This window comes from Propithecus coquereli, unplaced genomic scaffold, assembly GCF_000956105.1.
Source record: "Propithecus coquereli isolate 6110/MARCELLA unplaced genomic scaffold, Pcoq_1.0 Scaffold7, whole genome shotgun sequence".
In the NCBI taxonomy this organism is placed as follows: domain Eukaryota; kingdom Metazoa; phylum Chordata; class Mammalia; order Primates; family Indriidae; genus Propithecus; species Propithecus coquereli.
Genome location: NW_012153062.1, coordinates 2,052,547 through 2,067,386, shown reverse-complemented (window position 1 = coordinate 2,067,386; position 14,840 = coordinate 2,052,547). Strand labels below are relative to the sequence as shown.

The window sequence follows — 14,840 nt, the reverse complement described above, 5'->3', positions numbered from 1 at the left end:
CATTCTCATTTCTTTCTTATTTTGCATGATTCATTAATTAAATGTGAGAGGCAATGAGAGTCTAGTTGATCTATGAAATGTAATTAATATATTATTTCTTTAAAATTAAAATAATCAAATGCTTTTCAAAGTAAAATTTTTAAGGGTTATTCGTACAGAAAAATATAAAAACCCTTATGAGATTTAGGAAATCTACACCGAACTATTACTTTCAAGTTATTTTATTGAAGCAATATTATCATAGGCTTACCATATTATTACTAGGAAAAACTGCCTTCTACAAAGAGTCATAATCATCCCTATAGCTTGTTTATTACATGGACACAAAAGTGTATTAAGCAAGGTTAGTCTTCACACTGCAGATGTGGAAATAGCAAAGTGTTGGATAGTAATGACAACACAGGACCAAAAAAAGTAGCCAGTCTCCTTATTCTACTGCAAGCTATCCTTTGTGCAATTTATTCCTTTTTACACTATAATCCTTCCAAATCACATACTTGTCTTCAAAAGGAGAAGTATAAGATATGGACCTAACCGATAATGGCAGACTACAGAGTTGATATTTTAAAAATAATTTATAAGTTATAGGAAAAACAATTTTGAAAAATATCATACCATTTTATTCTGCTTTGCTAACCTTTGCTTAATTTGGTTGAAAATAGATTTGCTTTCTTTAAAGGTCAAAAATCAATCATTGTTTTATTAAACAATCAAAACATAAAATTATTTGCATCATGTTGCACTTCAACTTAAATACCCTTATCAACAGTTTAGTAGTTTGAAAAAAAATAATATTTTGCATTTCACACTTTTTTCTATTGATATTCACTCAATATGCTACTCATGTTTTGCTTACCTCCATAACAACTTTGACAGTTAGGTACATTTAAGTAAACCATACTTTGACAGGTAGGTACATTTAAGTAAACCATACTTTGACCTAGGGAATATAGGACTTTCTAAAACAACTCACCCTAACTGGCCACCCTGAAAAAAAATGGATGGAAAGCCTTTCTAGGTAGTTCCCACAGGGACGTTTTTATTTATGATTTGATATTGAAACCACAGTTATACAAAGTATAATTGGAATGGAGTAGGAAGATACATTCCTATTCTAAATTCCTTGATTTGCTTAAAATGCATTTATTGCAGTCCTAATCTATACACAACTCTTCATTAGGTGATATTTATGGAAAGTCCTATGTGGGGTCGCTCTCAAATTTTAGTGAGTTTCTGATGAATTCCATACAGCACTGAGGGTACATGCAAAACTCTGTCTTAAGTAAATACAATCTGCTTTGGGAACAGTGGCAAAACCAAGTAAGAGTTCCCAAAGGGATATAATGTCCCCAGAGAGTAGAGTTCCCAGAGGGGTAGTATTTCTTTCTCTCTCTCTTTCTCTCTCTCTCTCTCTCTCTCTCTCCCCCCCCCCCCGCTCTCTCTCGCTCTCTCTATCTCTATCACTGTCCCTCATATCCCAATCACTGACAAATTATATCATTTGAATTCATTTTGTTTTGGAATGTTGTGTTAGTTGATACACAAAGTATGTGACCTTTCACTTACAGCATCTTGTGCAAGGTTGCCCCGATTTAATGAAGAGGCAATGGGTCCCCAAAGAAAGATGGGGAGGAATTCAAGTGAATCTTCTCCATCAACTAAGGATTTTCACAGGTTGTAAAGATCATACCATGCAATGGTCAGGTAAGCCTAATGCAATTTTGATTTTGAAAAGAAAAAGAATTAAATCCGAGAATTTATTGCGACAACTCACAACCTTAAAATTGTTTCTACTTTCTTATTCCTAGGAGCCCTTCCTTAGAATTAACCTGTCAGGAAGCAGGAAGGGAATAACTCTGATTTATTACTAAAAGCAATGTGAGACTTAAGCTTGAGGAATATTAGGGGAAGGGTCCCAAAAGGAAAGAATACATTGTGCCTAGGTTGACAAAACCAGACAGGTAAGTCATTAACTAAATATCTAGTGTTGAAAAGCATTTAATTCAGCCTTCTAGCCAACTAGACCCCAAAGATTAAAAAATCTTACTGTAACCTCCATATAAGCTGATCATTTAAATGATACATGGGAATTCACCTGCTTGTTGATTCCAAATAGGAGACCCCAGAGAGCACAAGGGTGTCTCAGAGAATCAAAGTCATTTACAAAGGATTCATAAAAGAGAAAGTCAGGACAAAAGCCTATGGAATAAATAGTAAAAATATGCTTTCATTTTACTTCATTATAAATTTTTATTAAAGTAACAGATTTTCTTCCAATCTATAAATTCACAAAATCTAATGATTTTTTTAATGCTGTTGAAGAATATTACTCGGTTTCAGAGATTTCAAAAATTCTGTAACCTCTATTATTCAAAGAGTATTACAAAATATTCCAGATTGCAAGCTGTAAAGATTTAAGAGAGTTTCAGGGAAAAGAATCAGTTAAGGAAGATAGCCTTTTCATAACAGAGTCCCTTTGCCACACTTCAATGTAAAGTTAATGAATAAGTTCTATTTTCAGATCATCTAATTTATATACTTTCAGTCAAAGTATTTTAATAACCTGCTGGGATTGCAACTAATTTGACATACGGTTTTATAAACTTTCATTTTTGTACCCAAGCTGTTGAATAAAAATACTGCTTGTTGCACAAAACACTTATGCTTTAGCTGTGTATCACACTAAAAATATTGGGTATCAACAGAGCACTGAGTATTAAAGTTATTTTAACATCTTTGTGCTTGGGGGAGGGGGAACCATGTATACATTTTACATACCTCAGTAGCAAATTGCTGCAATCCACCAATATTAATTGGTCCCTCTTCAGTGGCATATAAATTGCATCCACCTACACAAAGATCGGAGGTTGGGCATACCATTCCACAAGTGAGACCAAGTGGGTTGTCAGAAAAAATCATCTTAGCAGCTCCATAATAGTTCTGCAAAAATAATATAAAATAAAATTTTACTATATAACAATATGCCTTAAACATCCAAATTATGACAAACATTTATTATATTAAGTAATTGAATTGAAAATCAAGATGTGTATAAGATGCACAGGTTACAAGATTGTTTACTATCAGGAACAATCCACTCAAAACTAGCAGAGTATTTGACATACAGGAATATTCAATACATAGTGTTTTGAAAAATAAATAATCAATTTTAGAAAATTAAAATTTAAAATACAGATGCCCTATAAATAGTTTCCATTCAGAAAGCATCTCACCATTAATATATCTTGTCATAAATTCTTTTTGGTGATGATACTCCCCAAATTATCTAAAGCTTCAATGCAATCCCTATTAAAATCCCAGCTGACTTCTTTGCAAAAGCTGACAAGCTGATCCTAAAATCCAAAGGAAAATCCAAGGCATCCAAAATCGCCAAAACAACTATGCAAAGTAAGAATGAAATCTGAGGATTCACTCTTCCTGATTTCAAAACTGAATACGAAGATGCAGTAACCAAGATAGTATGGTGTTAACATAAAGATAAACATATAGATTAATGTGACAGACTTAAGATTCCACATAAAAGCTTTACCGTGTCTGTTCGATTAATTTTTGAAAAGGGTTCCAAAGCAATTCAATAGAAAATAATATTCACTTCAATTAATGATGCTAGAATAACTGAAAATCCACATAGCAAAGAATGAAAGTTGACCCCAACTCACACCATACACAAAAATGAACTAAAAGTAGATCATAAATCTAAATGTAAGGAATAAATCAATAAAAATCTTAGAAGACAACATAGGAGTAAATCTTTATGACACTGAATTGGGCAATGATTTCTTAGATAAGACACCAAAAGCACAGCAACAAAAGAAAAAATATATAAACTGGATTTCATCAAATTAAAAACTTTTGTGCTTCAAAGGACACTATCAAGAAGGTGAAAAGACAACCCACTGAACGGGAGAAAATATTTGCAAATCATGTATGGATAAAGGATTTGTATCTAGAATATTTAAAGAAACACAGCTCAATAATAAAAAGACAAATAATCCAATTTAAAATGATCAATGAATTAGAATAAACATTTTTTTCAAATAAGATATCCAAATGGCCAATAAGTACAATAAAATATGCTCATACTCATTAGCCATCGGAGAAATGCAAATGAAAACGACAGTGAATACCACTTTTCACCCACTTGGATGGCTGTAGTCAAAAAGACAAACAACAAAAGCTTCTGGTGATGATGCCAAAAAATTAGAACCCTCATACATTGCTGATGGGATTGGGAAATGCTGTAGCTGCTTTGAAAAAGCATTTGGCAGTTCCTCCTAAGGTTAAAAACAGAGTTTAATTTACCATATGACCCAGCGATTCCATTCTTCGGTGTACACTCAAGAGAACTGAAAACATAAGCCTATGTAAACCTTGTACACTAGTGTTCATAGCAGCATAGTTCATAACAGCTGAAATGTGAAAACAACCCAACTGCCCATCAACTCATGAATGGCTAAATAAAACGTGATACATTCATACAGGTAGCTATTATTTTTGGAAATAAAAAGGAATGAAGTAATGATGCATGCATGCAACATAGATGAACCTTGAAAAGATTATGTTAAGTGAAAGAAGCCATTCACAATAAACCATACATTATATGATTCCATTTATATGAAACATCCATTATAGGCAAAACTGTAGAGACAGAAAACATATTAGTGGTTTTCTAGGGCTCAGGGTCTGAGAGGAAATGGAGAATGACTGCTAATAGGTGTAGGGTTTCTCTTGAGGGTGATAAAAATATTCTCAAATTGACTGTGGTGATGGTTGCGACTCTACAAACATTCTTGATATCCTCAAATTGTCAAATGCATTTACATGAGAAAAGATATGGGAGGTAAACTATATCTCAATAAAGCTTTTATATTTTAAAAAGTGCATTGAGGTACTGAGAATTATACAGGCAATCTAATAAAAAATAGTGGGATGAGATAGCTAGATTAGATACAGAACTGGTCAATGTAATAGAAGGCAATAAAGCAAAACTTTTGGAGTCATTTTTCTCCTGACCAGAAATCATTTGCATCTCTATTGGATACAAATCTACAAATTAACATGCAAATTCATAGTCTAAACTTTTAATATAAAACAGCAGAGTCAGCCAATGGTTCTTTTTCCTAGAATATTAAATAATACTTAAGTATACCCTTGTATTTAAACAATATTTTAGTATGATAATAAAGGGATACAGTCACCTCTTTGGCCTTAATTTCTGGTTTGGGTAATTTTACTTAACAATGGCCAAAACTAACAATTACTAAGTTAAAATTAATCAGAGTATTCCCAAGCAAAGATTCTTAGTTCCTACTTAAGCCCACTGATCCCACTTAGTACATTCAACTGAGCAGTTAATCACTGCTAGAGATCATCTCAAAGCCATAGGTCAGTATTCTTTCCTCCTCTTACTTGACATCGCAGATATGTGCCATAATTGATTAACAAATATTTATTGACTAACTCACTGACTAAAAATCCTCTTGCATAATTAGAAGTGTCCTTGTTACATAAAAACAATATCATGAAAAAAATGTGATTATAATTTGTAGATCAGTGTTAGGGATATTTAGGGGAAAAAAAGCAAAGAAACAATACAATACAATTAAACACACAAGGATCTTTCCACAAGAATATTGATTGTTTCATGAGCCCCAAATTGAGTGTCAAGATTTCATATAAAATGGTAACACAAGAAGAAAAAGAGACACAGTTGAATAATAGCAACAAATAAAATATTTAAAATTATACTTATGGTTCCTGATTTGCTGTATCTGTTAAACTACTAGAGCCTGATCCACTGCATTTCAATGGCCATGAAATTGTCTAATAATTCTCCAACACTCTCACAATTCCAAGTGTAACCCTTTCGCCAAAATAAAATTTGTAGAAAGATTTAAAATTGTTAAAATAAGGATTTATTGAATGTTTTTTAAATATAAAGCATTATGTGTATTTAAAAAAAAAAAAACAAACAAATATACACTCCCTGACATCAAGATGCTTTAATCTCAGAGTAAGAAGCCATTTCAGGTTAAGCTGTCGAGTATCAGCTTTAATGGGTGGCAGCCCAAATTATTTTGGGTGTAACAGGGGTAAGAAATAAGAGAGAATGACATCTGAATCATTCCTGATTGATATGAGTACATATTCAAGAAAGTACAGAATAGGCCTTGGTATAATGACTTGGCAATTTAGCTGGAGTAATTCATTCACTTAGGAAAAGATGATTAGAGGATATATTTGAAAAATGTGCTTGGATCAAATTATGGAGAATCCTGACTGCCAAGCTAAGGGTTTAGTATTTAATTGAAGCTTTTTAATTGAAGGATTCTAGTATTAAGAAACTAACTAGCCAAATGATTGAATAGATGATGCGGAAATTCTCAGAAAGGAAAGGGAAAGATGGAGAGTTTAAGAGAGATTGCATAATGATGCCTGGAAAAAAGGAAAGCATCAGCATGTATCACAGAATACAGAAGAATGGTTTTGAAGCAGAAGTCATCTTTGCAATCCATCTCTTACAGATAAATTTGAAATATTGGTAGATAATTCCATTGTTTAGGTATCTGGGTACTCTTGAGTCAAAGACATTCAGAAACCTATTAGAAAGAGAACACTTCCTCAACTCTTCCCATAGAGAATGTCAAGATCAATATCAATTTTTTCTCTCATAGCAAGTTGGAAGATTTCTTAAGTCCTCCTTCTACACAAGAGGTTTGATTTCTGTGCTATGAGCTCTTTAACCTTTTTAAAAGCAAAGGCTAGAAAATTTAAATTTAGAAGGGTACTTTATAGGTACCCCAGCAGTCTCCTTCTAGAAAATACACACCACTTCAACTGTTTTCTTCATGTTATTCAATCAGTTGCAAGAATTTTAGTATTCCACTGCGTGAAGAAAAATGTACAGGGCTATGTTAGGAAGGATACAAGATAAATATCTGATCTTTTGGGTACAGACTTGTTTTATATATAAAGCATGAGGACTTTCATCCCCTCTTTTAACAAAAATGTAAATGACAAAATTGATGTTTGAAAGGTTTGTTGCTTTCAAAAAACACAAAAGTATAGGCATTGAATGTTTACTAGCCCATTAATTTACCTCTATTTTGAAGGTGTTGAATTTTCCATTAGTCCTTGGATTTTTTTAAAGCATGTTCTTAGGCACAGCATGTGCCATTTAGGTGAGTTAATTTTAAAATAACTTTAATTCTTTGCTTTTTATTTTAAAATTATAGCTTCAAACTTCATTAGTGTCATTCCTCTACAATTTAATGATTTTTTAAAGTCATTATCAAGAACTGAAAAACTCACAAGCCAGCTATCCTGTCATATGGTATAACTAATTTAACAAATAGTCCTATCATATTCAACCCTTCATATCACTACGAGATTATCAATACAGCTGGTGGATTTATTTTAAAGTGTTCTTCCTTCTTCCAATGACAGTTTTCACAGATGGAAGCACCCTTCCAAGATAAACTCCAATCTGTTGCATTTAAAAAAATACTTGGGCTAAACTTCAATAAGTTTGCATGTGTGAGAAGGGTGAATTAACATTACTTATATTTCTGGCTTGAGCTATGTAATGGTGAACGTACGTTAGTTGAACAGAAAATGTTTCTAGTAGCACATAGAGAAAATATAGGTTCAAGGAGTACTCTTTCTGTCAAACTGTCACCGTCCTTCAATTATCACCTATGAGTCTTTAGATATTTGGCAAAGGAGATTGTAGACATATCATGAACAAAACATACAAAAATTCCTGCCCTCATAGTACTCATATTCTTACAGGGACAAAATAATAAGTTTGTTTACTTTTATTCTGAAAAATCCTCTTTTCATATCTTACATATACTAAATTTTAGATCAGTTTTATATTAATACAATATGATTAGTCTTTAAAACTATAAATTTAGCTTAATGAATCTAATTTAAACCTAAATGTGTAAGGAAATTAATAATCATTATTATAGAACATAATTTTTTTTTCTGACTCAAAGACATTAAACTGGAAAACACACACACACACACACACACACACACACACACACACACACACACACACACTTACACCACCACCCCCGACACAGAGGCATGGACTTTGGAGTCATGGATTTGAGTCCTGGTTAGACCACATACAAGCAATATGATTGGGGGGAAATGTAGTATCTCTTAGCCTCAGTTTCATCATTTGAGAAATGCAGATACAAATTCCTTATTCATTAGTCATATTTATATTATGCATTTTCAAAAACTTAGCATAGATAAGATGCCTAGTTCATTATGCAATAGAGAGTAGATTTAATGAACTTAAGTACACATTCTACTCCTGCTTAGCCTTTTTCTCCCTAAAAATGTTTTCTTAAAATGTTAGTTCTGTGAGTTTAACACTTTAAGGTTTATTAAATAAAATTTATGTTAGGAAGTAGAATAAGAAATACAGTAAGAAAGAAGCAAAAAAGTATGAACCAAAAAAAATCATCAATCTACTACTCCGTAAAAAATAAATAACATTGGGGAATGTAAAAGGTGGCATAGTTCCTTAAATAACATGTATAAATAAAAAAAAATACTTTTATTTCTCCTGTTTTCTGCACCCTAACCTCCCTTCTTCATTAAATGGGCTTGAGAACTTACAATTTTCCCCATGAGTTAGTCAAAATAACTTAGTGTATGTGTGTACGTGTATTCAATTCATTATTCCTCAAATATGTGAGAACTCTTTTGGTAAGCACTAGATATGCATGAAGAATCAGTATCATTGCCTCTATACTGTTCTAGCTAAATGGAATAAAACTTTCATCCATAACAAAATCCATCCCTTTCATACTTTATATCATTGTTCAGAGGACATTTCTTTTAAATAGCTTTATAAATGTTTTAGCCATTTTCTAATTAGAAACATAATGCTAGAATATTCTTTCTTTGTATGACAGCCTTTTGATCACTGTGTTTGTTAATATATATTTATAATGGTCATATATTTTCTGACACGTCTCTTTTATTAATTTTAATTTTATTAAGATCAGAGATCATGTTTAACCTGCACTCCTTTTCTGTAAGTAGGTAACAGAATATACATAAAATATTAGAAACTGAATTATTTATTACCACTTATATTTTACTATAAAAATCAAACATTTCTATAAAATGAAAAAAGAATAAAGTGCTTTGTAGTTTTGAATAATCAATTAAAATTAAATAATGTGAATATCTGTTGTAAAAATGTAAAGGTCCACTTTATCCAGAGAAAATAATAAAAAAGTAAAATAGATTTTCTAAGAAATTTATAGAGGTATAATATTTTCATTCCCAGTGAGTTATTAAGAAGCATGAAGACAGAAACAAAAAAAGAAAGATAATTTTATTTAGTGTATACTAGAGTTTGTGTAAAATAATGTACCATAATGTGTGATATAATTTTCTTCAAGGATGTCTTTCTACATCTAAATATCAATACAAATACAGAAACAAAGATGTTAGGGCTAAAGATCATCAGAGTTTAAAAAAAATCAATGGCAGAATTCTATAATATCATTTACAGAAATTATATAACTTGCAAGAAAATGAGACTACTTTAATATGATAAATTATTGAAAGGTGAAGTAAGATTAATATTGAACAAATCCTGCATTTTAATATGAAATTTAAAATTACTTAAATTTCTGTAATTATTATATTATAAACTTAATGTTTCACTAAGATTATCTGTCCTTTCAACCAATTAAATTGTACATCTTTTTGAAGATAACCAGAATTACGGCTTAAATATGATTCTTTTTACTTGAACAGACACACACATACACACATACTACATACTAAAGTGCATTTGGTTTCTAGAAGCTTGAAACAGAAGTTTAGTATCAGGGATGTATTATTGCACTTCATATATTTCCCTCTTCTGAAGGATGTTATACAAAGAACAAAACTGCATCCCACATGCTTCTGATTACTCATCAAATAATTGATAACTATTCCTTCTCTGATTTGATTTAAAATAGACTGGTTATTTGCCAACACAGAGAAAAACTATGGAGATTTTTATTTTCATTGTTTGGTGTCTTATTTTTTTTCAATATTATAAAAAAGTATAAAGATTGAAATATATCAAATTGTTAAGTCCCAATAAAAATATATGTAATAGCAAAATCATACATTGATAGTGGTAGCTCAAATCTCACATCAAATAATCTAACCCCAAACAAGATTTAAAACAATAAACTCAGTGATTGTTATTGAATATCATATTTATAAACATGCACATACTGTGTACACATATGAATATAATATGTATTTTATATATATACACAGTGGAGTATATTGAGTACAAATAGATTTCTTAAAAAGTCTCCATTCCAAGTATATATTTATGATCATTATTTAATAATAATATATATCAAATACATGACTATTTATGTCATTAGCACTAGACTGTAATTTCACACCACTGATTTTCTATGCCAAAAAAGAAGTCAGACTATTTTGTGAGAATTTGCTTTTCATTGACAGAAATATGAGTAATTTCTTAATTGACAGAGTGCTGTGGTGTGTACTACAGTGTGTTATACGGTGGGCACAAATAGATTTCTCAAAAACAGTCCCCATTTCAAGTATATTAAACCCACTACTACTTTCGAAAATACAATTAGTATTGATTGTAAAAATTTACTTTTAATTTTTCTATTTATCAAAGGTTTTCAAAAATCTAAATGCAAATTTCTTTAATATGAAGTCAATTACATTATCCTTTTTATCCAATATTCAAGATGTTAATAGTACTTACAAAATTTTGTCATGATAGAAAACATTATTTATCTAGCCCTTTATATTTTAATACTAGTTCTTAATATACATGCTTTAATCCTATAGATAGTGTAGTGTGATACAGCCAAAAGCATACTGGACAAGAAAATTCAGTTACACTATCAAGGAGTTGTATAATCCAGAATAAATCACAGCCTTGCTAGGTTTCAAATTTCTTTTCTATACAATGAGATGTCCAGTTAGACTAAAATTCCTTTTGGTCTAGATTCTGTTACATTAATTTTTACTTATTAATATTAGAAAATAATCCTATCTAGTATCCTTTGTGTTTCTTTATACAGATTTTTCTTTGTCTTGAGATTACTAAAGAAAAAAAGTAGTGATTCCAGTTTAATTTACATATGTACATATATAGATTTTACATCACCAGTCTGTTTTTACAATACTTTCAATTTTAAAAATATTTACAAGGGCATGTATTTAAACTTGTCCATACATACAGACAACCACAAACAATACCCTGTTATTGACTTAAGATGTATAATGAAAATCCTTTCCCATTTATACTGACATTACTTTTAGATTTTATATTGCTTATTCTTTGTAACTTAAAATTGGCTAACATTTGCTTTGAGTTACAGAATGCTTTCTGACCTAAACTTCATCCACTGAAGCATATGTAAAGAAAAGCAGTGATCATTACACATTGTACTGGCTGTGATTTAAAGAAAAAATGTAACCCTAAAATGTCCCAAAGACATATATTACAAAACAGAAACAAGATAGATTTTACATAAGCATTAATGATTCAATAGACAATGTTACATCATCTATTTCAGCACACTACATTAATTAAGATATGACATTTTCAAAATAATATTCTAGTCCTTTTTTTTTTGACACTAGTAAATTTAGCATCCTACCGTTTATCAGATTCATCACGATGAAGTTATATATTAAAATTAAAGACTGGATTCTGGAAAATTCAGTTAATATTTACATTAACTACAGTAACATTAGTTGCTGATAAATGAATGAGGTAAGGTATGCATACATTAGCATTAATAATTAGAAATTAATATTTTATTATAGTTAGCATGGTGTTCAATAATTATTTTGTAAAGTTCTTTTTTCAGTTTACAAAGCTAGTTTTACATGTAGAGAAAAGCTAAGATATTCTGAAAATAAATGTAATATCAGAGGAATGGTTTTAGTTAATAAAATATAAAACACAGCATAGTAATTAAAACAACCTGGTAGCATTACATATAAATAGATTGGTAAGACAATTAGAAGATTTGAAAATAGATCCAAATAAATATGGAATTAAATGTATGATAAAGGTGGAATTTCAAAATAGTGAGGAAATATATTATTCAACAAACATATTTGGAACTATTAATCATTTGGAAAAAAAAAAGACTGGATCTTTCTCTACTCTTTACATTGAAATAAAAAGAATAGGGTCTACCATATGTTATTCTAAAACCTGTCAGTTTTACTTTATTTTACTACTGAATTTTAATACATTAGTTTTATTAAAAAATGTATGTTCATTATAAGAAGTAAAATAATATGGAGATTTTTCAGGAAAATGTTAATAACCTCATTCCACCCTACCCCAACCTCAATCAAACGAGGAAACTAAAGTTAAACTATCTCCTCCCATGCCATTTTTAGTTTATATATAGATTGGACTTTTTTCTAGAAATATTGCTATTGATATTACTATGCTATTTGCCCATTTTCACTTAATAGGGATATCCTTCTAGATCAATAAATATAACAATGCACTTTTAAGAATAGCCTTATAATGTTCCATGATATAAATACAGCCTAATAAATAAATTTATTAGGAAATTAGCTAAAGCTAACACTAAATTTGTTACCAGTTCTTTGCTACTTCAAACAATGCTACAAATGCTCCAAATATTATTGTATATATGTTCCTTTACATGATGGTACTGTTATTTCTCTAATCAAAGCACATATAAACCATGGCTGGGAAAACAGTATGTGTGTGTGTGTGTGTATATATACATATATATATATATATATACACATATATATATATATATTTGCAATTTTCAAATACACACCCACCATATGAGAGTTCTTGTTTCCTTTCTGCTGAGTAGCATAAGAGTTCACTTTATAACTTCAACAATTTGATGAGAGAAAACTGGTGTCTTATCTTTTGATTTACATATTTCTAACTAATATGGAAGTAGGTGATATTTAATGTGATTTTTAGTCATTTACATTACTTCTTCTATAATATTTATAACTTTTGCCCATGCCTGCACGACGCTGTCTTTCTCATAAATTTTCAGGAATTCTTTGATTAACAAATATGTTAACACTTGGCCTGAAACATGCATGGCAAATAATTTTTCCATTGGTTTCAAGTTTGGTTAGTTTTTATTTTAAAGTACATTTAAAAATGTATGTAGTAAAATTTTCTCTCATATAGCTTATAGCTTCAAGTATCTAAAATTAGTCATATATATATTAATATTTAGAAATTTCGTCCACCTAAATATATTCTTGGAGATGACTTGATGAAAGTTTCTTTAGTAAAGTCAAAATTATCCCAGAACCACCTATCAAAGAAGCCATTCATTTTCTACTGAAATGAAATGTCCTCTTCATTATATACTATGTGCTCATATTTACTTGGTTCTATTTACATACTCTCATCTGTCCCAGAAATGTGCATTCCTATACCAACACTACATTGTTTTGATTATAGTAGCTTTATAGTGAGTGTCAATATCAGAAATTGTTGTCTCACTTTTTATTGTCTCATTTTTTTAAAAGCTTCTTTCTTGCCTATACCTTCCCAATTACTATTCTAATATTTTCCTACAAAAATCTGGGTTACAGTCAATCTTGATAACCCACTCATTCTGAAATATTTATTGCACTTTTCCATGTGTATTGAGAACTAGTTATCTGATATCACTCTTCTAATTAAAATTATAGGTAAAATATTTTTTTAAAAAGTCATCTTGAATGTGCCCATGAGTAGGCATGCCTAAGGACCAAAAATGACAAGGCAGTAAGTACACCAGAGAAACAAGTGGAATCATCTTAAAGGCATTTACCAAACCAAGTGAACACAGTCTTCTGTCTTCAGGGTCTCTGACAACATAGGCTTTAGAAGAAAAAATTCAAGGCCATCCAATGTTTTAGTCTAATAGAGGATTCCACCATAAAACCAAGACTGCATTAACCTACATCGCCAGAAAGAAAAACTAAGATTAATCATACCTCACTCCCACCTAAAATGGCAAAGAAACCTTCCTGTTCTAGACTTGGATATTGAGCAAAGAAGGGGAAATAATTTCCTTAGCAAATTCGTAATAATCCAGTCCTGCAGTATTTTTGTGGCTTGAATTCCTACAACCTGGGTGACTGAAAAAAAACATCGAGCAGGGAATTAAGTTTAAGGTGGTCCTAGAGGACTGGTGGTAAAGGCACTGCCTGACAGAAGCAAACATAAATTCTTTCTAGAGAAACACGCATCTATCTCAATCACAGTCCTCATAGAATTTCCATCAATGAAGCTTCAAAGGAAATGAGTGTGAAAAAAAATCATTAAACATACAAGCAGACACAAGGCACCATGAGTAGAGTCAGTAGACAGCACAGACAGTATAATCAAATTCACAGAAACTTTGGATAGAAAAATTCTCAGAGTATGAAAATAAATTTTTATGTTTTAAGAAATGACAGGCTTTAAAAACTTAATAAAAAGCTGGCAGATTAGAAGCATCAAAAACTCTTAGAAATGAAAAATATAATTATAGGCCAAACCTCAATAGATCATTATAATTAAAAATAAAAAATATATGAATTTTTAAAAACTCAACAGACCATTTTAACAACATATTCAAAACTGGTATGAAGAAGTTATTAGTAAACTTCAAAACAGAAGTAAAGGCCAGGCGCGGTGGCTCACGCCTGTAATCCTAGCACTCTGGGAGGCCGAGGCGGGCGGATTGTTTGAGCTCAGGAGTTCAAGCCCAGCCTGAGCAAGAGCGAGACCCCGT

General features: G+C 30.9%; 1 protein-coding gene across 1 annotated transcript in view; it reads right to left on the bottom strand.

Moving 5' to 3' along the window:
- Nucleotides 1–1,018: 1,018 nt before the first annotated feature.
- Nucleotides 1,019–14,840, bottom strand: part of LOC105823868 (dihydropyrimidine dehydrogenase [NADP(+)]-like) — a 256,534-nt gene continuing 242,712 nt past the window's right edge. Inside the window, exons 5-6 of the mRNA XM_012661139.1 lie at nt 2,779–2,940; nt 1,019–2,199 (exon numbers count right to left, since the gene is read on the bottom strand). Coding sequence (XP_012516593.1) covers nt 2,161–2,199; nt 2,779–2,940 — 201 coding nt within the window. The 3' untranslated portion in view covers nt 1,019–2,160. The remainder of the gene's footprint in view (nt 2,200–2,778; nt 2,941–14,840) is intronic.